This window comes from Hypanus sabinus, chromosome 1 (genome assembly GCF_030144855.1).
Source record: "Hypanus sabinus isolate sHypSab1 chromosome 1, sHypSab1.hap1, whole genome shotgun sequence".
In the NCBI taxonomy this organism is placed as follows: Eukaryota; Metazoa; Chordata; class Chondrichthyes; order Myliobatiformes; family Dasyatidae; genus Hypanus; species Hypanus sabinus.
In genome coordinates this window covers 199,099,135-199,125,483 of record NC_082706.1, presented here as the reverse complement: position 1 = coordinate 199,125,483, position 26,349 = coordinate 199,099,135, and the positions used below count along the sequence as shown (strand labels likewise).

The 26,349-nt window shown below is 44.0% G+C and overlaps 1 protein-coding gene and 1 long non-coding RNA gene across 5 annotated transcripts in view; one reads left to right on the top strand and one right to left on the bottom strand.

The window, feature by feature from the left end:
* The window catches only part of LOC132401803 (uncharacterized), a 79,391-nt gene extending 63,262 nt beyond the window's left edge, over nt 1–16,129 (bottom strand). The window contains exon 1 of one of the 2 annotated variants that reach the window (XR_009514716.1): nt 15,848–16,129. This is a non-coding gene — a long non-coding RNA (uncharacterized LOC132401803). Of the gene's footprint in view, nt 1–3,991; nt 4,005–15,847 lie in introns of those variants that run through there. The other variant, XR_009514718.1, reaches the window with a different exon arrangement.
* The window catches only part of trps1 (trichorhinophalangeal syndrome I), a 279,158-nt gene continuing 257,239 nt past the window's right edge, over nt 4,431–26,349 (top strand). The window contains exons 1-4 of one of the 3 annotated variants that reach the window (XM_059984022.1): nt 4,431–4,644; nt 10,315–11,249; nt 16,788–17,941; nt 19,039–19,642. In XM_059984022.1, coding sequence (XP_059840005.1) covers nt 10,317–11,249; nt 16,788–17,941; nt 19,039–19,642 — 2,691 coding nt within the window. In that variant the 5' untranslated portion in view covers nt 4,431–4,644; nt 10,315–10,316. Of the gene's footprint in view, nt 4,645–4,672; nt 5,185–5,574; nt 5,679–10,314; nt 11,250–16,787; nt 17,942–19,038; nt 19,643–26,349 lie in introns of those variants that run through there. The other 2 variants (XM_059984014.1, XM_059984005.1) reach the window with 2 other exon arrangements.

Below are 26,349 nucleotides of genomic sequence, written 5' to 3'. Positions count from 1 at the left end.
AGATCAACCTAAGTGAATGGGAGAGACTGGCATAAAGGCTGAATGGCCTGTGTCTTGATTTAATATCACATGTCCTTGTTCAGTTTCAAAAGAAGCTATTGTATTGTGATTAATCGTTAGGGCAGTAACCCTGATGGATTTTCCCCCGCCCTAGCTTGGAGACATTAAGGGCAGTTGCTGTATCTCTGCAATCATTCTGTGTGAGATCAACTGGTTTGAGATTAAACCTTGGATTAACTATATCACTACTTTTAGCACGCAAAACCATTGCTTCATAATGTATCCCCACCAATCTATCATTTTCTATATTTATAGCATTTTGAATGGCTGGTGTTATGTCACAATGAGTTGACTACACAAATGAAGGGGAAGCTTGTAATTATAAACAATGGATGTATACTGGGGGAGGACAGAAATTACAGGTTAATTCCAGTACAGGTTGTAACATCAGAAGGTGAAAACGACAAGGTCATTTGCTTCAGACAATAACGGTGAATGCTGAAAGTGTTGCATAATATGCAATTTTGGAAATACGCACTGACACAACAGAGGAACTTGCAATAAAATGTTTTTTTTAAGTGAAAACTTCTAAAAGTAGAATAAGTAGAATGTTCATAGCTAAAACAAATTCTTTGTATCTGCATACTATTTAAGAGATAACGATGCATTGTGTAATTCTATTCTGTTCTATCATGGCTGAGGAGGAATTTCTTTAGCCAGAGGTGATTCTATGGAATTCATTGGCACAGGGGGCTGTGGAGGCCAAGCCATTTGGGTATATTTAAGGTGAAGGTTGAAATGTTCTTGATTAGTAAGGGTGTCAAAGTTTACAGGGAGAAGGCAGGAGAATGGGGTTGAGAGGGTTAAGAATCGTGGTCATGGAAAGACCCTAATCACTCAGGTCATTCGACATGATACACAACAAACAAACAAGCCCTTTACTGCGCCGAAATTTAACCTACTCTAACATCAATCTAATACATCCCTCCTATGTACCCCTGTATTTTCCTATCATCCATATGCCTATCTAGAAGCTTTAAAAAAACACTTATGTATCTGCCTCTACCACCATCCCAGCAGCATGTTCCATGTACCCACCACTCTGTGGTGAGAGTCACAATATTCTAAAGTGAAACTTATCTCTGACATCCTCTCCTATACTTTCCTCCAATCACCTTAAAATTATGCTCCCCGGTAATAGCCATTTCCACCCAGGAAATATTGTCTCTGGCCCTCCACTCGATCTATATCTCTTATTATCTGGTAACACTTCAATCACATCATGGCTCATCCTCCTTCACTCCAGAGGGAAAAGCCCCAGTTCTCTCAAGCTACCCTCATGAGAGATGTTCTCTTAGGAGACTGAGGGAAATGAGGCTCCCCCATCTTAACTGAATTGTACAGGAGCACCATTGAAAGCGGCCTGACAAGCTGTACCTCCGTTTGGTATGGGAGCAGCTGAGCATCGGACTGAAAGTCCCTCTAAAGGACTGTGAGAGCAGCCAAGGGATCATATGGGTCTCCCTACCATGTAACGGGAACACTTATCAGGAGCGTTCATTAGGCCATTAGGCTTCTGAACTCCCTGCCACATTGCATTCAAGAGTCACTGGCTAATTTTTACTGTATCCTACAATATTTAAGCTCTGCACTCTAATTTGTTTGTTTATGCATAATTCATTTGTAGATTTAATTCTCACTTTCCTAAGTCATTATGTGTCAAATTGTGTGTTCTGTGTACCACCGTGCTTTATACTCTGGTCTGGAGAAACATTGTTTTGTTTGACGGTAGACATGTATATAGTTAAATGACAATAAACTTGACGGCTGTACAGGCAGCATCTTGGTAAATCTCCTCTGCACCCTCTCTGAAGCGTCCACATCTTTCCTGTAATGAGTTGGCCAGAATTGAGCACATTTTCATTCTTATGGGTTGATGCTAATATTGTGAGAACATCACTTAACTCTGGAAAGGAGAAAGCAGTCCTCAGACTTAATTCTTTATCTCCCTAATCACAAAATCAACATTTCTCACTGGTTTTATTGCAGAAACACATTGGAAAGTAAACAGATCATGAATTCCACCTGACTGTACAAGCAATACAACTGAATATTTTATCTGAAAGCAGACACAATTATTTGGCTGAATAATGCGCTCAGAACTTTGATTTCTTTAGCCAATTTTGTGACACGATGGTGATGTTGCTTTCACGTGTTAGATTTTTGAAAATCACTTCATAAAGGGCGTATATATTTAAAATATATGACTCAGCAAGTTTATCTGTCACATGCGTTTGCATGGAGTTATTTAACCACAGTCAGTTTGGATTTGCTTCTCATTCTGTACAAGCCTGTATTTGCCTGCTGATAATTAACAGAATGCCAATGAGGGGAAAATTGGAGAATGGCTTAAGAATCAAGTGAAATATTAAGAATGAAGAGAAACAAAACAAGAAGTTTGTTTAAGAAAGGAGAATCGCAAAGAAATACAGGGAACAGTTCAAAGACAGCAGTATTTGGCTGGTCAAATTCAAGACATCGCTGGCTTCAGTGTTTGTGGACTGGCTCCAAACAGCTTCAGGACTCACAGGTGACAGTGCCTTCCTGACAGGAGGCGTGTAAAGGGCTATGGTCCAGATGTGGGGTTGACGGGACGAGGCAGAACAACAGTCTGGCACAGATTAGATAGGATGAAGAGCCTGGCTCTGTGTTGTAGTGTTCTATGACTCTAATAGGATTAGCCTTCCACTGAGGTTGGGTGGGACTACAACTAGAGGTTAAGGGTGAAAGGTGAAAAGTTTAAGGGGAATGTCTTCACAGAGGGTGGTGAGAGTGTGGAACCAGCTGCCAGTGCAAAAGGTGTACATGAGCTAGATTTCAATGTTTAAGAGAAGTTTGGATAGGTTTATGGATGGTAGGGGTACGGAGGGTTATAGTTGGGTGGAGATTGCGAGAAGTAGTCTGTTTAAATGTTTCAGCATGGACTAGATAGGTGAAAGGGCCTGTTTTTGTGCTGTATTTTTCTATGACTCTACATCCTGAAGGGGGAAAATGATAAATTAGTTTATTATTGTCAGATGGCACTGAAAACTTGCCTTGTACATTACAGCAGTGCATCGAAGTAGAACAAGGTAAAACAATAACAGAGTGGAGAATAAAATGACACAGTTAGAGAGAATGTGTAGACGGTAAGGTGCGATGTAGACTGTGAGGTCAAGAGTCCATCTTATGGCACTAGGCATTTTACTAACTTGTCGCAGTAAGATTGAATCTGCCCTTGGTTCGTGTTTTCAGGCTTTTGTATCTTCCGCTGGGTGGGGGTGGGGTGGGAAGAGAGAATGTCCGGGGTGGGTGGGATCTTTATGCTGGCTGCTTTACCGAAGTAGCGAGAAGTGTACACACAGTCCATGGTGAGAAGGCTGGTTTCCCTCCAATAGGGGCTACAACTTTTGGGAAAATATGTTACTTTTTTCACATGACTCCAAATACCAGGTTGAAGATTATACAGCTCGTCAGGACTTTAAGATAAGCTCACTTACATAAATTAATTAAAATGCTTATTTTGACAATGGTTCCGAAAGCTAGGTTCTGTAAGATATTTTTAAAAACTAGTACAGAATTTATACAGTGAAGTCATATTTTGTAATGGGTCCTCGTGTTGAAGACTTGGAAGCGCTCTGACATCAGAAGGAAAGCGGCTGCATTACAGACACGATAGTACACACGGACACAGACTGGGGTACAGACACTGACTGTCTCGCCAGTGTTAACGCTCAGCGAAGCTTCACTGAGCAGCCTCGCTCAGATGACACGGCAGGACACTCACTGGAAGGCAGCGGAGTCTGCACCTTTGTAATCGCCTTACTCTGGACAACGAGGAGATACTGGTCCCTCGCAGACTCAGATAAGATCAACTCTACTTTTGATAGAGAACGAGAACGAAAGAGGGAACAAACAAACGAACTTGTGCCTCCGACAGAAGTGGCCTTACCGGGAGATGAAGCGTTGAATGGTAAAGTGGGCGGGCAGTTAAGTTACCTAATCAGAAGTTGCATTAAACGGGTTTATATTTACACTAATTAATTCCAGCGCAGATATTCAACACTAGGCTTTCCCAATTAAAAATCATGCAATTTTTTCCCTTAAAGCTGCGTTCACTCTGGTGAGAAAAGAGTTGAGCAGCCCAGCGACAAGAGGGAGAGGGGGAAAAAGGTAAACGCTTAAGTTGAGAACAATGCTCCTTTTCTTGTGGGCAAGATCTTCCCCATGAGCAACTGTTCAGACGTGATTTCCACACAGATAACCCGCCAACAGCTTTCTTGCAGCAAGCTCGGCCGTCTCTGCTCTCTCTCTCTCTCTCTCTCTCTCTCTCTCTCTGTGCTCGGAAGGCGATTCTTTCAATCGGCCGAGTGAAGTGTGTGGCGCCCCCTTGCCCGACAGACAGAGAGAGGGAGGGGGGGGGAATAAAAGATCACTCCCCCACCCCGCACAAGAGAGGAAAAAAAACAAACAAGTATTTCCCGGGAAGGCTGCTTTCAATGTAAAGAGAAAGAGAGAGAGGGAGAGAGAGCGAGAGAGAGAGAGAGAGAGAGAGAGAGAGAGAGAGCGAAGAGGCCCGATGGCGATGATCGCAGCCGATTGCTGGTGTGTATGTGTTGTGGGGCGGCGCGATAGCAAAGGCATGTCCGCTGTTTGTATTAGCGCTGAATGGTGTCTTGAAAATGACGTAATGCTTGAAGTCGGGGTCCTGACAAGCGATAACATTTGTGATAAAGGCCGGGTTGAACTGGAGCCCCTTTCTCTCCGACATATTAACCACACACACACACACACACACACACACACACACACACACACACAAACACACACACACACACACACACACACACACACACACACACACACACACACACACACACACACACACACACACACACACACACATCCCCCGCAGACGGACCCAGGCAGTGCGTTTGAAAAACCGGCTCAGCCCGCGCCTCTCTCCTTTTCTCTGTCTGTCTGTCTGCCTCTCTCTCTCTCTCTCTCTCTCTCTCTCTCTCTCTCTCTCTCTCTCTCTCTCTCTCAAAAATCTCACACTGCAAAAAAAAACTCAGACGGTTCATGGCTCTCACCAAAGCTCCATCATCTTTCCAGCTGCAAAGATTATTGCCATCTAATCAACAGGTAGAGAGAGAGAGAGAGAGAGAGAGAGAGAGAGAGAGAGAGAGAGAGAGAGAGAGAGAGAGAGAGAGAGAGAGCGAGAGAGAGAGCGAGAGAGAGAGGAGAGAGAGGAGAGAGAGAGAGAGGGAGGGAGAGAGAGAGAGAGAGGGCGACAACCAGCCCCGAGATTTAAAGAACAAAGATCTCCTCCCGATTTTCCCGATTCTCTTTGCACAGGCTATGTTTGTGTGTGTGGGCAGCCGCCGGCTCGCTCGTTTGATATTTGCGTTTATTTATTAAGATAATGTTTGCAGTTTTGTGCAGTCAACAAGAGATCTCTGCCTCTTTTTAAAAAAAAAGAAAGCGGCAGACTTCTCAGATTTCACATGCATTCCCATTTCCCGTACTTGTTGGGTCGGGAGGTCACTTGAACAGGCATGAGAAATGGTTCCTCGTACGTGACAGTAGCCTCCAGTAGCCTTTGGGGTCAAGTTTACCAGAGGAAACGATGATTTCAAGTACGTTTGGGATCTTCTCCGGGTTTTGTCTTTTTTTTTGCTGCTGTCGTGCTGGCTGCTTAGCGGGAAAGTGGCAACAGGGAAATGGATGGTGTTAGAAGTGTATTTTCAGTAAGAGATGTTAGAGTGAAAGATCTGGATCCAAATGTTTCTACAGCGCTAAGAAAGTTTGTGAGTGACGTGGCCGAGGTAACCTCGATTAAATACATCTGAGTGGACTAATTAATTTCCATTTTGCCGGATTAAGCGGTGTACTGTATACATAGATACATTAAATTCTACTTTACGTTCCACGCGAACAGTAAACTTGCTTGCCTTACACTCTATCTCAGTCTTTCCGACTGTGGAAAGTCCTTTGCGGCCCAACTGACGGGACCCGGGAGTAACAGGGTTGGAGTAAACTTTCTTTAAAGTTGTGTTAAACGTGTGTGTGTGTGTGTGTGTGTGTGTGTGTGTGTGTGTGTGTGTGTGTGTGTGTGTGTGTGTGTGTGTGTGTGTGTGTGTGTGTGTGTGTGCGCGCGCGCGCGCGTGTATGTGTGTGTGTGTGTGTGTCTGTGTGCGCGCGCGCGTGTGTGTGTACGCGCGCGCGCGCGCCGAGTTAAATATCGTCTGTGGCCAGACACTTTCCTCCGGTGGCTGAACCTCTCCAGACTAGGACTCTCTGTTTTTTTTTCTCTCTCCTCCTGATATAATGCCAAGTACAGCTTTGAAAGTACAGACATAAGTAATTGTAGCGTTTGACAGGGGCAGAATGGGCCGTTTGCATTTTCTTATACACACTCAGTAAAATGTGGCCCCAGTTAGTTCAGGACGTGTGGGATAAAAATGCTATTAAAATGTTTCCTGCTGATCCGGCTGGATGTGACCGGCAAGATCTGTTAAAAGCTCCTTGTGATTGCTGGCGCGTTTCATCTCGGTGCAACTTTGACACATCTCACTTTTGTTTTGACTTGTGCTTATTCGCCCTAGGTGTGGACAAATAAAATTGTCATATTCCTACCCACCCCTGCTCCCTAGATTTTCAGGCAATTGTTTCTCAGTTTTCATGATGAAATTAGAAATACGTGAAATTTGGATTGTTTGGCTTTCCCCAAGCGGGGGTGAATATTTTTTCTCTCCGAGGTTTGGAATCAAGCTTAACACGAGATTTGCACCATTGTCGGGAAGTTAGTCTGAACTATGCCGGGAGTTACTGAAGTTTCCGAAGTTATTTAATGGGACTATTGTGCTTATCAAGAAGTACAGATGTAATCACTTATCGAAGACACTCAAAAGGAGCTTTGTCACTTCTGAGGTACATCTGACCAGTAGAGATAATGCGGTGAAGTAACTCCTCGGAGCGTTTACTGCTAAAGCGAAATCGTTTATAAGTGTAGAGGTTTACAAGTGTTTCATGGTACCATTTATCGGCGGCGGTACGGGCGTTGATATAAAGTTTACAGTTGTATGGGGAACTTTGAGCAACTGAATTGAAGAAGTCTCCTTCCCGCGAATGAGCCCGGATTGTTCGGAATCCGGTTTTAAGTGAATGTCACGTTTGCATTCACATGAATCATAAGCCTATTGAAGTCTGATCTCTTTGTTTCCTTATCACAGGAAATGTTGCGGAAAGCTGTTGTTCAGTCGAGTTCCTAACACGTGTAGATTAACGATTCTTGTCTCGCAAACGGCGATCACTTCTCGCTGAGTATTCATTTATAGTTCAGAAAGAACCCCCCAGTAGCAAATTCCCAATTACGGCGGAGAACATTAGAGTTCTGGTGCGCGGTGCACTTAGCTATAGAGATGGATAGGTGGGTTAGCTGACAATGATAACTGTTATAAGGAAAATTGTAAGTGATGTTATGATTAATGACAAGTTTATACAATGTTTGAACAGATAATGGATGCAGGCATCGCCGGGCCAATCTTGCGTGTGTGGAATGATTTAAAAAAAACTTGTATTGATTTACGACTGAGATCTGTACTCAACTTCAACAGTCGCTGAAAGAGTTGCATTAATAACGAAATGGCTGAGATACTGGAATGCTTTGAATGATAGTTGTGAGTGAAGGTGGGGGTGGGAAATAGGATCTAAAAGATGCGCGCACCCCGTCTGATTGTTATCTAGTGCAGGAAGAATTGTGCAAAAAAAAAGTTTACATCTTGCAAAAAGTGGTCACAATTGTTCTGATGAAGGGTCTCGACCTGAAAAGCCGACTGTTTACTCTTTTCCATTGATGCTGCCCGGCCTGTGGTGTTCCTCCAGCATTTTGAGTGTGTTGCTTCAGATTTCCAGAATCTGCAGATTTTCCCGTGTTCGTAATTGTTCTGTCTAATAATATCTGCTGCCTATTTTGATAGACACGGTACATGATGATAACGAGGAGGATTTTGTATAACTCATGGTCAGTTAATGGAATTCCTCCCCGCCCCAAAAAACGCTGCAGTTAGTTACCGTAAGCTATATTTAATAACGCACGAGTGTATGTATATCTGTGCTAATACCATCGTTGCATCATATGGGAGGCATCGTTTGTTCGCACTTAACTGGAGTCCAGTCGGGTTAATTACATTGTGACAGTATGACTAGTTGCACTGGCGGTGTCTGGACTAGGAACAATCTGAGATTCACAAGGCCAAGTCAGCAATGTGCGTCTAAGTTTGAATGGATATAAGCAGGCCTGTCTGTTTGCTTCAAACTCGAAAGGAATGCACTGACAGTAAATACACACAGTGCAAGGAAAATACACAGTGAGCAGAAAGTGAGGAGAATTACGGAACGGTAGTTGGCGATTGAATTATTGGGGGGAAAAACGGGAAGTGTCGTTGTTTGGACTCGAATCGTTGTAAATTTCCACTAAGTAGTCTGGCTGTCATTCTAACCCTGTTGACTTTCAGTCTGCAGTATCAGTGTCTGGTTGTACACATTATTAAAGAGAATATTCGCTTAAGTTCAGGCCATCTGGGGAGGTTTATTAGCACCGGCATAACGAGAGGCTCGAAAGTTGTTGGAACATATAAATTCTGGAATTGGAAGACGGGTCGAAGTGTGGTGGAAATATTTGGATGATTATTGAATTATTTGAAATGCCCGTTGAAAAACAAAACAATCTCACGGTGACTTTTGCCTTTTTGAAATCTAAGGAAACTTTTTTTTGTGTGTGCAGTGGTAGTCACAGTTCATCTAATAAAACTTATTCAAGCAGATGGTGTGTGACGCTCTTCCAAGGCTGTGCTTTACCGAATTACCCATTTTATTTACAGTTTCTGGCTTACTGTCAGGGCACGTAATATAGAATAATCATTGGCTCGCTTTTCGTTGCTGACGATTTTTCCTCACTGTGTTGATAAACGTTTTTCAGTGTTAACAAAATCATCAGTACTACGAATTTACACCAAAAATAGTATACAGCAGGAAGGGCAAAACTTTGAAAGATCACTTTCCAAAAAGGTAGGCCAAGCCAACACTAACTTTATTTAAACGTGATGTTTTTTTTTCATCAGTCATCTAGAATAAGGAATTTTACCCTGTCCCTTTCTCGAGCAACGAACTGTATTCTGCACGTTTCACGGATTTACGGAAATACTGTAGCTGTTGTTGTACAGTATTACAGTAACAGTACCTGGTAGCTGTTATTTTTCATAATCTTTGTCACTGAACAGGCAGCCTTGCCGTTGTGGGGAATGGGGCAGCGACTCAATCTCACAGTCAAGTCAATGGATAGATTATCATATCGGTTTTATTCACCAAAAAAAGAGAGAAAATACCGTTATGAGAAGTTAAAAAGTAACAAGCTAAAACTTTTTTCTAGTTCTTAATGCAGAACAAAGACAGTACACTTATTTCAAGAGCACAATGATTGTTCACAAACAAAATACCCACCTATCAATCGTCCGCAGCATTTTACCTTTGGTCGAAAGTGCGATTTTAAAATTTAAAGTTTCAAGTGTTGCACGGTATTCTGCGATAAACATATTCGCAGACTTTGCTATCGTAACGGTTACTTAACTTTATTTAAGAAAAATAAGAGATGTTAAAATGCTATCCTCTTAACAACTTTACTACTGTTACTTTAATATAAAAGTAACTGAATATTTCAATGCTGTGACAATTCTATTTCATATCTGTTAAGAGAATAACAGAGTAACATTGTGTGTTTGTGTGTGTGTGTGTCTATCTATCGATATTGTATTAAGACTCGTACAAGTACATAACATAAAAGACGGCGATTCCAGTTTTCAGAAGGGGAGGACGAAAGTAAACACGATGTCCGTGGCTTGAATGATGCAAGCTGAAAGATGCACTGGCTTTCCATGAAGAACTTTCTGGATTCGTCATTCCCTTACACGGAGACCAGACAGTGGGTTCATCCGTGTAAACTTGGGCGGGAATGTCCATAAAGACGTCATTGCAAGGATGTGTCAACCAAAGCGTTGATAAAGAAAGCGATTAGGATGAAAATGTACAGAACAGGGATATAAAAAGGGGTCAAGATAAACATGATGAAACACTGTTAATTTAGGTATAGGAGAATCGGTACTTCACTGCTCAAAATGCTTAGCAGTAGAAATGACGGGAGTTTTCAAACTATGAAAAGTTCCAGTACCCTAAAGAGAGATATTTACGTCTTTTTTTTTGCCTGCTCTTGCACAGATATGGTCCGGAAAAAGAATCCACCATTGAGAAATCTCGTGAGCCAAGGAGAAGGTGAGGATTGCCAGGTCCCTCAGCCAGAGAGTGCCGTCAATCAGGAGACCTTTGTAAACTCAGGACCCTCGAACCCCATGCAGGAACATAACAGCCAACAAGATGCACTAGAGTCCGCCAGAAAGGAGGAACACTGTCTGCGTGTCGCAGACGTAGCCGGCATCAAAAGCGACTTGAAAAGCCCCGCACCGGGCGAAGGGAATGGCTTCAATTATAAAAGCCACAAGAAGGGAGGAAATGTTCCATCCTTCCCGCAAGATGAGGTGACAGACAGAAATATGCCTGCTCTGTCATCTCAGACTGCTAGCGGAGTCTGCGAGGCCTGCACGTCTCCGGGCAGATCAGAACCAGATGATGGCGATGGCAGGAGCTGCAACGCGACTGGGAAGATCTCGGAATTAAACCACGCGGCTCAAGCGTCGCCCACTGGGCGCGAGAGGGTGCAGCCGCCACAGGGTGACCCAGCTGACCAGCCGCCTCTCACCCTGGGCGCCCCGCCTTCAGAGAACTCTCAGGTGCTCCCGGACGGGGCCGTGGCACCTGACAAATCAAAGGCCGACCAGTTGACTGACGACCCCGAGGCCGTGCCCCTCACCCCAGAGCTGCAAGACTTCAAGTGCAACATTTGTGGTTATGGCTATTATGGGAACGACCCGACCGATCTGATCAAGCATTTCCGCAAGTATCACCTGGGCCTGCACAATCGCACCCGCCAAGACTCGGATCTGGACTCCAAGATCCTGGCTTTACATAATATGGTGCAGTTCTCTCAGTCCAAAGACTTTCAGAAACTTAGCCGAAACACGGGCTTGCTAACTGGGATGCTACAGGACCCGAACGCTCAGCGACCTGCTTTGTTAAATGGGACCTACGACATACATGTAGGTATCTGCTCATGAGATCATGTAGTTCTGTACCCATAAGACTATAGGATACAGGAGTATAATTATGCCGTTCAGCCCATCCAAATCTTCTCCACCATCCCACAATGACTGATTACCCCAGTCTCCCAACTTCTCTCCTTAACCTTTCCACGCCCTGACTAATCAAGAACTGCTTTAAATATACCCAAAGACTTAGCCTATACAGCTACTTCTGACAATGAATTCCTCAGATTCACAACGCTCTGGCTAAAGAAATTCCTCCTCATGTCTTGTAAACAGACATCCTGCTATTCTGAAGCAGTGCCCTCTGGTCCTAGACTCACCCACTGTAGGAAACATCCTCTCCGCATGCACTTCGTCTAGGCCAGGGGTCCCCAGTCTGGGGTATATGGCATTACTCTATGACAGCAAAAGGTTGGAAACCCCAGATCTAGGCCTTTCATTATTGGATAGGTTTCAATGTGATTTCCCCCCCCCCCCCCCATTTTTCAAGCCTGTTGAGCAAACAATCCTCATAAGTTGAACCTTTCATACCCAAATGATGCTGAGCTAAAACCTGAATAAGACACAGTAGCAAGGCGGTTAGCATGATGCCGTTGATCCAGGTTCAATCTGCCGCTGTCTGGCAGGAGTTTGTATGTTCTACCCCTGACCGCACAACTTCCCTTTGGGCGCTTCACTTTCCTCCCATCTTCCAACATGGTCTCGTGGGTGTAATTGGGTGGCTCAGGCCCACTGGCCCAGAATAGCTTGTTACAGTGAGTATCTTTAAATAAATATAAAGGCCTTTTTAAATTTAGGGACAGAAATGCCCAGTGAGGAAAGCAGCCCATCAGTTAATTAAATAATGGTTAAATAGCTACTTGAGGAGCACTGGGGAAAATGCTGAAGGGACGATCCTATGAGAAGATGATCCACTTGCTGGCTACAGTTTTTCCTTCAGACATGAATTACACTGATAAAATGCAATAATACTCCACTGGCTCACAGTTTAGGATTTTACCCTGTGAGAGCATCTTTGAAAACTTTGCGGATATGAATTTTCCTCATTGGTACCTTTCCTGACCATCTTCATTTGCAATCTGGGCGTTGTCACCATGTGAGGAGATATCGCCAGTGCCCTGTTGATTATGGTGTGTCCTCTGAGTGCTTGGCCTTTATATATTTTTCAATTGGCTGATTGGATGTCATTTTGGGAACTCAATTGTGATGCAGGGAGGAAATCTTGTTTCTGATTGGCTGTGTGGCAAACTTCATGAGTTTCTGAAATGACGTCCAATCAGCTGACTATTTATTTATTGAGATACAGTGGGGATTAGGCCCTTCCAGCCCTTTGAGCTGAATAGGCCCATCCAGTAATCACTAATTTTAATCTGAACCTCGTCATGAGACAATTTACAATGTCCAATTACTCTACCAACCGGTATGTTTTTGGACTATGGGAGGAAACTGGAGCACCTGGACGTCACGGGGAGAACAAACAAACAGGCACTTGCAGGAATTGCTAGTACAGTAAAGCATTGTGCTAATCACTACGCTACCCAGAAAGTATTGAAAAGTATATAAAGGCCAAGTATCGAGGGGGCACACCATACTGACAATGTCTCCTCATATGGTAACGAAACATTTGCAAGAAAATTGCCAAGATCAGACAACAACTCAATCCAACTGTCGACCACCCGAACTACACATTTTCCAAATTATTTCCACCCACTTTCTATTGTGGCTAATCATTTACTGGCTATTCTGTGTGCAATTTAGATATAGGGAGGTCATTGCTAAATGGATTATACAACATAAGCAAAATTTGAATCCATTACTGTTAATAAAAAACTCTTCCTCCTTAATTAATTCATTTTTAAAATCTGTAGTTACCTTTGAATATTCACAATAGGATTTACAGTGGCAATAGAACTTATATTAAAAACAATCTTATCCATTCAGAATGATAATTCCAAGTGTGCCTTTGTCACTTAGGAGGAAATACTTATTTTTGCAGAGGGCTTTCTTTCATCCAAGCCTTTGGTGTCTTTTGGCTAATTTAATTCTCGGTAACAGGTCACCGCCTATATTTCATTGCATGGCCACAGATAGGAACTGGCGGGCGTGTAGTCACTGAGTAGTACTTAAAATACTAGAAGATTAACAAGGAGATCCTTTGTTACTACACAATATTGTTTTTCTGAAACAATTATCTTTTTGTTTTTGTCATAGAGTCATAGAATCATTGTATAGCATGCAATCATACCCTTCAGCCCAACTCGTTCACACACACCAGCGAGCACTCTTTCATATTAATTCCTGTCTCCGAGAACTTGGTCTATAGCCTATACCTAAGTGATTCAAGTGCTCATCTAGACACTTCTTAAATACTGTGAGTGATCCTGCTTCAACCACTCTCCCAGGCAGTGTACTCTCAGCACTTATCACTCTCTATATGAACGCAACCCTTGTCATATCATCTCTAAATCTCTCCCCCTTACCATAAATCTATGTCCTCTCGCTTTAAAAGTTTCCTACAGTCTACTCTATCTACACTTCTCATAATTTTATATACACCTCAATCATGTCCTGTCTTAACTTTCCCCACTCCAAGGAAACCAGACCTAACTTCTCATAATAGGACTGCGCCATCTCAGATAAAGATTAGTGTTATTTGCCACATGTACATGAAATGCGGTGTTTGCATCAACGACCAACACAGTCTGGGGATGTGCCAGGGGCGGCCCACAAGTGTCAGCTTATGGTGCCAACATAACAAGCTCACATTTTACTAACCCTAATTTACTGCTTTTTGAATTTTTTGACATGCAGTGCAGAATAGGCTCTTTCAGCCCATCAAGCAAACCCCCGATTTAATCCAAGCCTAATCACAGAACAATTTACAATGGCCAATTAACCTACCAACAGTCTTTGGACTGTGGGAGGAAACTAGAGCATCTGGAGGAAACCTATGTGGTCACGGGGAGGAAGTACAAACTCCTTACAGACAACGGCGGAAATTGAACCTTGTTCGATACTCTATCATACCGCTCAACATCCAACATCCTGGTGAATCTCCTCTGCACTCTCTCATATCCCTTGGTGACCAGAACTTCACGCATTACTCCAGTTCAGATCTGACCAAGATTTTGTAAAGTTAGAGTATAACCGGTCTATTTCTGTGTCCAACCCCCCAGCTAATGAACATCAGTTTCCCACATGTCTTCACAGTCTATTGTCTACGTGTGTTACCATCGTAAAGGATTTATACGATGGTATGCCAACGTATCTCCATTCCTCAATGCCCCCTAACACCCTATCATTTACAGTGTGCACCCTTGATTCATCAGTACCCCGACAAGCATCAAATTTCTTTTGTCTGCATTAATCTCCATCTGATATTATCTTCTAATTTCACTAATGTACTGCTACCACTGCTGTCAAGACATTCCACAATACCATCAAGTTCTCCAGTCCTTATATCATCCACTTACTGATCATGCTTCCCACTTTCACAGTGTTCATTATAGAAACATAGAAAACCTACAGCACAATACAGGCCCTTCGGCCCACAAAGTTGTGCCGAACATGTCCCCACCATAGAAATTACTAGGGTTACCCATAGCCCTCTATTTTTCTAAGCTCCATGTACCTATCTAGGAGCCTCTTAAAAAAACAGTATGTATCCGCCTCCACCACCATCACTGGCAGCCCAGTCCATGCACTCGCCACTCTCTGCATAAAAATCTTACCCCTGATACCCCCTCTGTACCTACTTCCAAGCACCTTAAAACTGTGCCTGCTCGTGTCAGCCATGATCTTACAAACAGCAAGGGCCCCAGCACCAATACTTGTAGGGCGCCACTAACTACAGGCATCCAATCACAAAAATAACTTTCTATCATTAGCCGTCCCCTATAGTATTTTTTTCATCCAGTCAGCCAACTTTTATTATATCTCATGGCTCTCAACCCCTTGAACCAGTTTCCAATGTCGGAGTTTATCAAGCATCTTCTGACAGGTACATCACATCTGTTGACCTACCCTCATCCAAAACTGTGTTCTGGTATCTTCTCTACTACTGATATTAGGCTTAGAGGTGTATTGTGCCAGGGTATTTCCTGCTGCCCTTCATGGGAAAGAAGAGACTACCATTCATCTGGTACCTCACTTGTGTCCAGTGAAGACTGAAAAATCTCATTCAGAGCCCTTGGAATCTCCACCCTTGCCTGGGATAGCAGCCAGGGATAAACCCCATTTCATTTGGAGCCATTTTGCTTCCTGATCTAATCCTTAGGTTTGTTTTAGATTTTTAAAATTTTGATTTAGAGTGATTATTTTTAGATTTGATTAAGAAAAGTTAGTTTCTTTTTTATTTAGATTTCGGTTTTTTTTTCGGATTTAAGAAAATATATTTTCTTGAAGTGTCATGGAAACCCAGACACTTAGGCCACTCTTTGTATTCTAGGTCTGAGTTCAGGAATCTTTTTGGCTGGATCAAATCTCTGCAGATTTAACTCACCTACGCAAAATTTTAGTTAGTAGGAGAAATCCCGATTACACTTAAAGGAAGTTTAAAAACAAATAATTATTCATAATACCATGTAACTTACATCGAAGTCCACACAGAAACGGAATCGGTCTTCAGAAAACCAGAATAATTAAACAAAGGGAAATAAGTAACAAAATAAAATTAAATATCCAAGTTCTGTTCGTGAGGTGACGAAGGACACGCGCCACTGTAGACATGCAGTGGTGAGGTTCCTGTCGATCTGTTGCCCGCCTGAATCTCGAGATTCTTGGTTAAAAGTTTTTTTTCCCCTCCCTGTATTAGTCAGTATACGGTTGCAAGTCCTTAATGAAGGAATTCACAGAGGATTCGAAGTCCTTGTAAAATCGAAAGTCTGAGCGGTGACTGGGTAGTTAATGGCTCCAGACCTAATAATAAAAAAACGTCTGACGATGCAGAAAACACCTTTACTATTTCCCTTTAGGAAAAAATTACTTAACCTTTTATATAATATTTAACAATACTTAACCTTTTAACTTTGACTTCCCACGTTATTTGATAACAGCTGCCCCGTGTGGCGTTGAAAGGGTTAACGTAATAAAACTGAAGACGCTTGGATTAAAACAAAGAAGCTGTTTACGGCCATCTTGCTATCCACTTCCTACGCAGGCTATTAAACTATAACCCCGTTTCTATTTTTTGACTCCCCATCAACAATGGCAAACCGATTCTGCTGCAAGAACACTGGACAGTGAGATATCCAGACAACTAAAATAACAAGCGCAAATAATAAACGTGTACATAAAACACCTTAATCAACAGACCTTCGTCAAGGCAGTGATAAGACATTCCAAACTGTCCCGACTGCATGCAGTAACCCTTACCATAAAACCATAAGGCACAAGAGCAAATTAGGCCATTTGGCCCATCAAGTCTGCTCCATTTACAGAACAATGGAAAATGTTACTTTAAAGGGAAGAGTCATATTATTGTTTAACCCGCAAGCTGAGAATGCAAAAGTTTTGTGTTTGTATATTTTCTAGGTCACTCTGGGAGGAATGTTCATTGGCATCGGGCGGAAAACCCCTGACTGCCAAGGCAACACCAAGTATTTCCGATGCAAGTTCTGCAACTTCACCTACATGGGCAGCACACCCGGTGAGCTGGAGCAGCACTTCGTGTCTGCGCATCCCAACAAGATGAAGAGCGCGCCTTCCGCCGTGGAGTCTGCGAAGGACCCCTGTAAGTCGGAGAAGAACAGCGGCAAAGGCAGTCCGGCCACCGAGCGCCACATACCTCGGCCGTCAGACCCAGAAGATATGGGGAAATGGCAGGACAAGTCCACCATCAAAGCCGCAGATGACACCCCGATCGGCTACTCGGTTCCCATCAAATCCATGGACACCTCCAAACAGAACGGGGTGGACTCCACCTGTTACTTCTGGTGTAGGTTCTGCAGCTTCAGCTACGAGTCCTCCGACACCTTAAAGTTGGCGGACCATTACAACAAGCAGCACCGAGACAACCAGCGCAATAGTTACTTTAACCGAGACTTCCCGGACAAACAAGCGCACGCCCTTCATCAGAACGACTCGAAAGAGCGGCGGCTCCTTCCGGCTAACAAGCCGGACGGGGAATTCCCGGTAAAGCCCGAGAAGGGCAGCGCCTCGGCCAAAAAGAAAGACGGGGGCAAGTCGGCAGATGAAGGCATGGTGACCAGCTACAACTGCCAGCTGTGCAAATTCAGGTACTCGACCAACCACGGGCCTGACGTGATCACCGTCGGACCCCTACTGCGCCATTATCATTACATCCATAACGTTCACAAGTGCACCATTAAACATTGCCAGTACTGCCCCGGCGGGCTCTGCGGGCCGGAGAAACACTTGGGGGAGATCACCTACCCCTTCGCCTGCAGGAAAGCCAACTGCTCCCACTGCACCCAGCTGCTCTTACACTCGCCCCAGGGGGCGGTCGGGAGTGCCCGGGTCAGGCACCAGTGCGACCTGTGTCCCTTCGTTGTCCACGATGTCGATGCGCTCCTGCAACATTACGAGGCGGCGCATGGCTCGCACTACCCGTGCAGGACCGAACTCGGAGGAGATGTGCCAGCCACTAGCGACGAAGCCGAGGAGCATTGCTGTACCAAATGCAACTTCGTGACACAGGTCGAGGAAGACATTTTCCGACACTACAGGTAAAGAAAGAGACCGGAAACGCTAAATCCACCCCACCTGATAATCTGCTTTAGCAGGCTCACACACACTGTGCTGGAGGAACCCTGCAGGTGAGGCGACGTCTGCTGAGTTCCTCCAGCATTTTGTGTGTGTAACTCTGTATTTCCAGTATCTGCAGAAACTCCTGTGTTTACGGTAATCTGCCTTGTGAGCGAACCTAAAAATGTGGGTAAAGGGATAGGATCAATCACATCGCAATGCAGGTAACACAAAAACATCAGCATCTCCCTTCCCTACTCAACGTCAGAGCACAGAGAAGTTACGTTAGCTCGTTTTTGTAATAGTCCATGCCTTATCTCGTCATCACAGGCGCTACAATTCATTCAGATAACTCGGCACATTTTGAAAATATGCCAGGGATGCAAATCTCAGTGGATTGCTAGTTTTGCATTGTGGATGTTCCCTGGTTCTAGACCCGATTATTGTCACGGGGAGGGTAATACCTACCAGTTGTTTCAGTGTTAGGCATTATGCGCGGACTTCATCATTCATGATGTGCCGTGTTATACGATGTGGCCAATTATGGTCTTCCATCTGTCTTAAATCTGAGAAATTCCACTCAGCTCTTCAAAATCATGAATATCATGCGCTGTCGACCTCGACTATCAACAGGTAGCTTAAATGCAGTCAGGCTTTTTCCACTAAGACTGGATGAACTTGAACTGGAGGTCATGGGTCAAGTGTGCAAGGTGAAATGTTTAGGGGAACTTCTTCACTCGAGAGGTTGGTGAGAGTGTGGAACGATGGGAAATGTGTTCGATTTCAACCTTTAAGCGAAATTTGGACAGGTACATGGATGGGATGGCGCTTTGTAGAATAATAGACTGGCACTGACTAGATGGGCCGAATGGCCTGTTTCTGTGCTGCAGCGCTCCATGACTACCTGTTGAATTGGCAGACACCGCCTCTAAACTTAGGCTGAGAAGTTTGCCAAATTTATAAGTTTAAGAAAAGTACCCCACTTTCTGTAAAATTCAGGCAAGAGATCGTGCTTTTAATTCTATATTGTACTTTAAATCTTTACTAGTAACCAACGGCCGGATCTTTTGTGTTTCAGGAGGGCTCATAATTGCTACAAGTGTCGTCAGTGTAAGTGGAGCGCTCCGGACACTCAGGCGTTACTGGAGCATTTCAACACGGCCCACTGTGGAGCTCCGGAGCCGCCGAGCAGCGGGAGCCCAAGCGGCGGCGAGTCGCCGACAACCCCCAGCGCCGGCAACCACAACCCAGGCAACGGCGAGCAGGAGGCTCGGCACCGTACCCCCACCCCGTCCGACGGCAACAACCAACCGCCGCCTCCGGCAGCACCCTCGGAGGACAAGGAGGGGAAAGGCCGGCTGGAGATGTGCAGCAAGGAAGACGCGAGGAAGTTGGGGGAGCTGCCCAAGGGGTGCCCGTACCCCGGCCAGACCGGCTCTGCCAGTACTAGCAGCAGCAGCCAGGAGAGCCTCAAGAACAGCCGCAGGGTCGCCGAGGAAGCTGATGGGGTCCTGCCTGTCTATGGGATGCAACCCCCTGACACCAAGGGCTTCGCGGGAGGGTCACAGCAGCAGCAGCTGCCGGGAGCAGGAGAGAGGGATAAGTCCCGGGCTCTCACTCCCCAGTACCCAACAAACAGCGAGCTGAACAAGGCGAGGGAGGAGTCGCAGACCCTACTGCGGGTAAGCCTGGCTTCAGTTACTGGCCCACCTGTTGCTCGTTTACCTCACACACTCCAGATTGTTAGTGTGCAAAAGTTCCTTAATATCCTCTTTCTAACAAATAAAGTTGGTTATTTCCTCAGAATCCACCGGTACTGGCGCATTACGGATCAATAGTGATTTGTCGGGATGTTCCCCGGTACAGGGAGGGTTTTCGGGCGGGGCCAGGGTGGGAGCGGCGAGAAATTAACCGGCGAGACTGCAGGTTTGTGGCGCGGTTTTTCAAGGTAGCTGGGTGGGGGTGGGAAGAGAAGACCTCAGGTGCAATGGCTTGCGCCTCACTTGAATTACTTTGTGGTTTCAAGGAGAAATGTGGTCTCTTACGTCGGGTTCATTGGAAGACAAGTTCCTCTGTAAAATGGTTGTTTAAAAAAAAGGTGATGGAATAACCCGAAGGCGTGGTGTCGCAATTCTTGTCGCTATTTTCAGTGCTAATGATTACAGCGTGACATGCTTGATTGCTGTTGGAAGAGTAAGCCAGTAATTGCCCTGGTGATTATTCTCCAATTTTTTGTAATCTTACAAACACAAATTGTTATAAATAACATGTTATAGCAATTTAGGGAAGCTCTCATGCGAGAGAGCAGATGGAGCTGAGACTGAAAGATGGAGGAGTGGGACTTTTCCTTAACGCAGCAAGTGCACCAATGTAATTAATTATACCCCGTAACTAATAAGGGAAGAAATCATTCACCTCGGCAGGAATGATGTTGGTCCTTATGCCCTGATGAAGTTTATGATTTAAATACAAAGAACTACAGAGGAATTTTAATTTGTTAAGAAACCTCTTTTATTAAATTGGCACCTCTTACTCCAGTCATAATGAAGTGCATGATGCATACCATTAAGTGATGAGCTGTGTAGGAGAATAAGATGCCACTGCAGAAGCAGATTTTCTATTTCCCTGCTGTTGTGCTGAAGATGGTAATTTTCATATGATCACCTCTCCTTTTATATCTCTTTTGCTGGATTGTTATTACCTGTGTGAAATTTTGTTGGTGGTGTAGGACTTGATTGTCTTGTGGAAATAGCAGTTATTTATCCCTGTTTTCAGCAATAGTTGGGGTTCAAAACTTACTGCCCGTTACTCCACTGGCATTTAGGGCATCAATGAAGGCCCTCTATCTCTGAATGTATACAAAGATTCTTCATTGCTGTTTCTGTAACAGTTTTATTTTGCCCGGTCAGGGCTGAGCCCCTGAACCTGGAGGTCTGATAGACCACTCTTAGTTTGGCTTCTACTGTTTGACTTGTTTGGTATGGGTGATCCAATCAAGAGCCAAAGCACAAGGCCAACTCCAGCTAACAGCTCTCCAGGTCACTGAGGCTTGCAAGCCACCAAACCCTATGAGGAGGCTGTGGTTCTCTTGGAGGTAGGGCTCAAAAGTTATGGCCATTGTCAATCAGTGATGTTGGGTGAAATAGTTCTGCTGGCAAATGGTTTACTGGTTTTCCAGATTAAATCATTGATTGCTATCAATGATTATTTACAATTAGTAAAGAAAGATATTAAGTATGTGATCATGTTTCTTTGTTATATCCAGGTTATCATCATATGCTTTAAGTTTTTCATTGATGGCTTAGCAGTGTTGATATTTGTATCGTAATCCCTATTGGGTATTGTCTACTGATTGAAGAGTACTGTAGACATAATGTGGCTAATAATGTGATATGCAACTGATTTAACTTAACAGCAAAAAAAAATCACTTTGATTATAGTTTGGTTCTTGGAAAGTTGTTTAAAATATGCTGACGTATATTACAATAATAACTTGCATTTGCTTTAAGTTTTTATGATTTGGGGTGCCAGTTTTTCCTTCGTTGTTTCAGATAATATGACATGGCACTTGGTGATTGTCATGGGAACAGTTGTGTTTTTTTTTGTTTGCCTCCTAATGCTCCATTGGGAGCCAAGATAGCGTCGTGGTTAGCTCGGGGAGTTGAAGTTCAGAGTTCAACTCAGATGTCCTCTGTGAAGAGTCCGCATGTCCTCCCCATGGTAGAATTTAATGAATTAATTTATTTTACAGGCCACGCTGTCCCAGCAACCCCTGACAAATCTGATTAACCCTAATCAAGTCACGGGACAATTTACATTTGGCCGGTTAACCTGCCTAGTACATCTTTGGACTGTGTGAGGAAACCAGAGAACACCCATGCATTCTACAGGGAGGACGTTCTGAGACACCTGACAGAATCGTGCCAGAATTGAAGTCCGGAACATCACAAACTGTAGTTACTGTTGCACGAACCATTACACTACCATGGTGTCCATGGTGCTCGGTTTTTCTCCAAGTGCTCTGGTTTCCTCCCACAGTCCGAAGACACAATTGTTGACTGATTTTAAATTGCCCAGTGATTAAGTTAGACTTAATTTGAGGGTTGCTGGGCAGCACAACTCAAAGGGCCGGAAGGGCCTATTCCATGCTATGTTTCAATAAGTAAATAAAGTATGTCCTAACCAGGACACAGATCATCCAGTGAAGTTGCTGCTTGCCTGTAATGTTCTAGAACATTTGTGAGATAATAGGTTTGAAAGATGTATCCTCAAGTAACCATGTTTCATACATAAATCAAGGTATTGCGATGGTCACAGTTCTTGAATGCAGCAAGTGTTATGATTTGGCTGAATAGTTTTGTTAAAATGATGTGCTAATTAAGGGGCATATTTTGAATGATAACCCTGAGCCAAGTAGTGGGATAAGACATAACATACATGGTTGAATTAGCCAGGCTGGAAAAATGATTAAACTGACAGATGTGAATTCTGTTTTCTCCCTTTTCTAATATCTGCCTACTGGCTTATGTTGACAAATGTTTCAAAGTCTGGGAGAAAAGGTAAGAATGATATTCTTTCTGAAACGTGAGGCTTTCTTGGAGATGCTCCCATCCTTACCCTAGTAACTACATTGGCTGAGGCTCTTCAAAAATATTTTAAAAAAATAATGCAAATTGTAAAAGATTGTCTTTCTTCTCCCAATCCCCGAGTGGACAAAGCCACTCTAGGAAATGCCACGTTGACTACTTCTAGGCCAATGAATGTTAGCATTAATTATGATGACGCTATAGTTTAAAGTGTGGGCTAACAATCAGCCCAGTTGGAATAGGCATCAAGTGTCTGTCCTGCATCCTATTTGACTGTTGTTCTAAGTAAATGACTTTTATTTTCTAGCATCTTAAACAGTTTGCTTTTTTGGATCCAGATTGCTTTGTGAAGTGCATTCATCATCACTTTGGGAAGTAGGTTTTGGTTCCTGACCTCACTAAAGCATTAACTGCCTCAGGAGAAATGTCATACTTGCCCGTCGCATACAGGGAGCATGTAGTTGCAAATAGCACCAAAGCAACTTGGTAGCAGAAAAAGATGGTGCTGGCCAGATGCTAATTATCGTAGAATCAGAAAAAGGTTTGATATCACTGACGTGTTGTGAAATTTGTTGTTTTATGGCGCAGTACATTGCAATACATAAGTCTATAGGTCATAGGTCATTTGCGCGTAGCGCAGCTCCCTGTTGAACAGAGTTCCCTCCATCTGTATCTACTGAGTGCAATGTCTTCCCAGTTTTTCGATGTAATGTTGAACTACTTCTGGCTGATTTTGATGTTCCTTTGCCCACCAAGGGCTCGCTGACCTTCCTTCAACACGAGTACCACTGTGCTAAAGAGTTCCAACTCTGATGGATAGGTCATGTCTGACTAATGCATGTATCAGCATACATTGCAAGGTGCCCATGGTTATTCATTCTATTTAGAGGCACAGCCCTGTAACAGGCTGTCCTGGCTCAACAAGGTCATGCTGTCCAATTACACCCATGTGACTAATTAACACATGCATCTTTGGAATGTGAGAGGAAGCTGGAGCACCTGGACCGAACTCTCCCCGCCACACCGAGAACGTACAAGTTCTTGGTAGGCAGTCGCAGGTTGCTGAGGTTGTGGTAGTGTTAGGTTCGCCGCTACACCGCCGTCCCGCAGAAGGGAGAGTGTTGCGAATCAACAGTGAGTATTTGTGCTACATTAATAAGGAATGATTATCGTCAACATGAGAAGTCATAACTACTTTCTCTTGACCTTCAGTAGCACTGCTCCCTCTGAGAATCTGATCCGTTATCATGTTGCCAAGGTGAACAGATCAGTAGCTCAACTGGATGATAGTGGCGTGGCATATGTTGCACAGTATTATATATAATGTATGTATTTACATGGTGTGTTTTTTATTACTGTGTGTTCTGTGCTGCATTGGATCTGGAGTAACAATTATTTTGTTCTCCTTTTACACTTCTGTGCTGGAGATAATAAGCAAACTTGAATCTTGAATACCCTTACATTAAGACTCAAGAAGTCTGACGCACTCCAGGCTAGAGAAGCCTGCATTGGTCAGCACTCTCTTACTGCTGCAGTCAGAGGTTCCCGCGTGCTTTGAAAGGGCTCTGGTATGATTGTCACCCAAGAAGAGCAGGATGAGCTGCCTCAGTGACTGTCACCCAGTTGCACTCGCCGTCTACTGTGATAAAGTGCTTTGAGAGGTTGGTCATGGCTGGAATCAGTTCCTGCCTACGCAAGGACCTGGATCTATTGCAATGTGCCTATTGCCACAACAAGTACGGTGGATGCAGTCTCACAGGCTCTCCGTTTGGCTGTGGATCTCCTGGACGACAGCAATGCCTGTTTCAGACTGCTGTTTATTGACTATAACTCAGTGTTCAACACAATCCTACTCCCAGTTCTAATCAAGGATCTCCAAAATCTGGGTCTCTGTACCTTCTTTTGTAGCAGGATCCTTGATGTCCTCACCGGGAGATCCTGGTCTGTGTGGGGTGGAAATAGCATCTCTTCCTGGCAAGCCTCAAGAATGCCTGCTTGGTCCACTGCTTTACTCTCTACACCCATAACTGTGTGACTAGGCACGGTTCAGATGGCATCTATAAATTTGACGACCGGACAACTATTGTTGGCAGAATTTCATACGGTGGTGAGGAGGCACACAGGAGTGAGCTAGATCAGCTGGTTGAGTGATGTTGTAGCACCAACCTTGCACCCAATGTTGGTAAGACCAAGGAATTGATTGTGGACTTTAGAAAGGGTAAGATGAGGAAGCATGCATTAGTCCTCAAGGAGGGATCAGAAGTGGAAAGGGTGAGCAGTTTCAAGTTCTTGAGTGTTATCATCTCTAAGGATCTATCATGAGCCCAACATGTTGATGCAAAAACAAGAAGGCACCACCATCGCTATGCTTCATTAGGGTTTTGACCTGTCAGTCTGTTATAGCCATTACTGTGCCATTCATTGTTTCTACCTAGCAAGCTCGTTATTCAGCCAAACTAATAACTTCTGTCTTGCTAGGGTAATCAACTGGATCGTTGGGGTACTTGCATTTGTAAACTACTTTCTAAAGCTAGGGCTAATGGAGATTATTTTGAAAGGCTGAGACAGAGTGGACTTGGAGGGGATGATTCAAGTGGTGTTGGAGTCTAACACTAGAGGGCACAGGTTTTCAAAGCCCTGCTAGGTACACCATCAGGGCCTGGCGCCTTCCGAGGGTTCTGACCCTCTTGAAAGATGCTCTGACCGTTGGCTGCGACTCAGAGATCACAGAGTCACCAAGTGCCACCAGAATGGGGTCAAGGGGGAAAATAATCAGCCGTGATGAATGGTGGAGCAGACTCGATTGACTGAATGGCCTAATTATGCTCCTCTGCCTTGTGGAAAATCATCAGTGCATTTGCTTTGAAGTGAAAGGCCTTTAAGGCAATTAAGGATGAGTAATAAATGCGGCTTTACAAGGAATGTACGTATAATATGCATATTTTTTTTAAATGCTCAAAGCTATATCCTGAAAACAGAAACCAGGTGAATGAATAATTAGTTTTGGTGGTGCTAGATAAGGGAACAAGTTTGGTGGCTACCCATGTGAATTTCTCATTTGCTTGATAGCCCCACAGCATCTTTCACTTTGAGCTGACCAGTGAACTGGTATTGATTTCACATGGTATCTGTTGGACGTCTCTCATTTGGGTGCTGGTATGTCAGCTCGGCCTGATTATTGCTTGAACTTGCAATCCTACTGGAAAGAACAAATATCTGAATAATTATTCACAACTGAACAGGGAACAAGCTGTGTTCTTTATCTTTGCCCTTGTTAAAAAGCATCGTCTTAAGGCACTGTGAAGTATTTTTAAAGAAAGCTGCCCATCTATGTAAACACCAGACTTCTTATTACTATGACCTACTGTTAAAACTTACAATTGGTGATTTCAGGGGACCTTGACACAGAAAAGTTTAAGGGGAACATGAGGAGGAACTTCTTCACTCAGAGGGTTGTGAGAATTTGGACTGAGCTGCCAGTGCAAGTAGTGCATGCAAGCTCGATTTCAATGTTTATGAAAAGTTTGCATAGGTCCATGATGCAAGATGGTAGGGGTATGGGGGGGGGGGGGAGGGTCTATGGTCCCAGTGCAGGTCCATTGGAGTAGTTAGTTTAAATGGTTCGGCATGGAATAGATGGGCCAAAGGACCTGTTTCTGTGCTGTATTTTTCTATGACTCTAGAATACTTGACTAATCTGCGCTGTGGATCTCAGCTACTACTTTCCATGTGGGATATGTCCTTCCATTCACTCCTAAAAGTGCTAATCCGTGTGAGGAAAAAGTTCCATTGAGACCAAATGC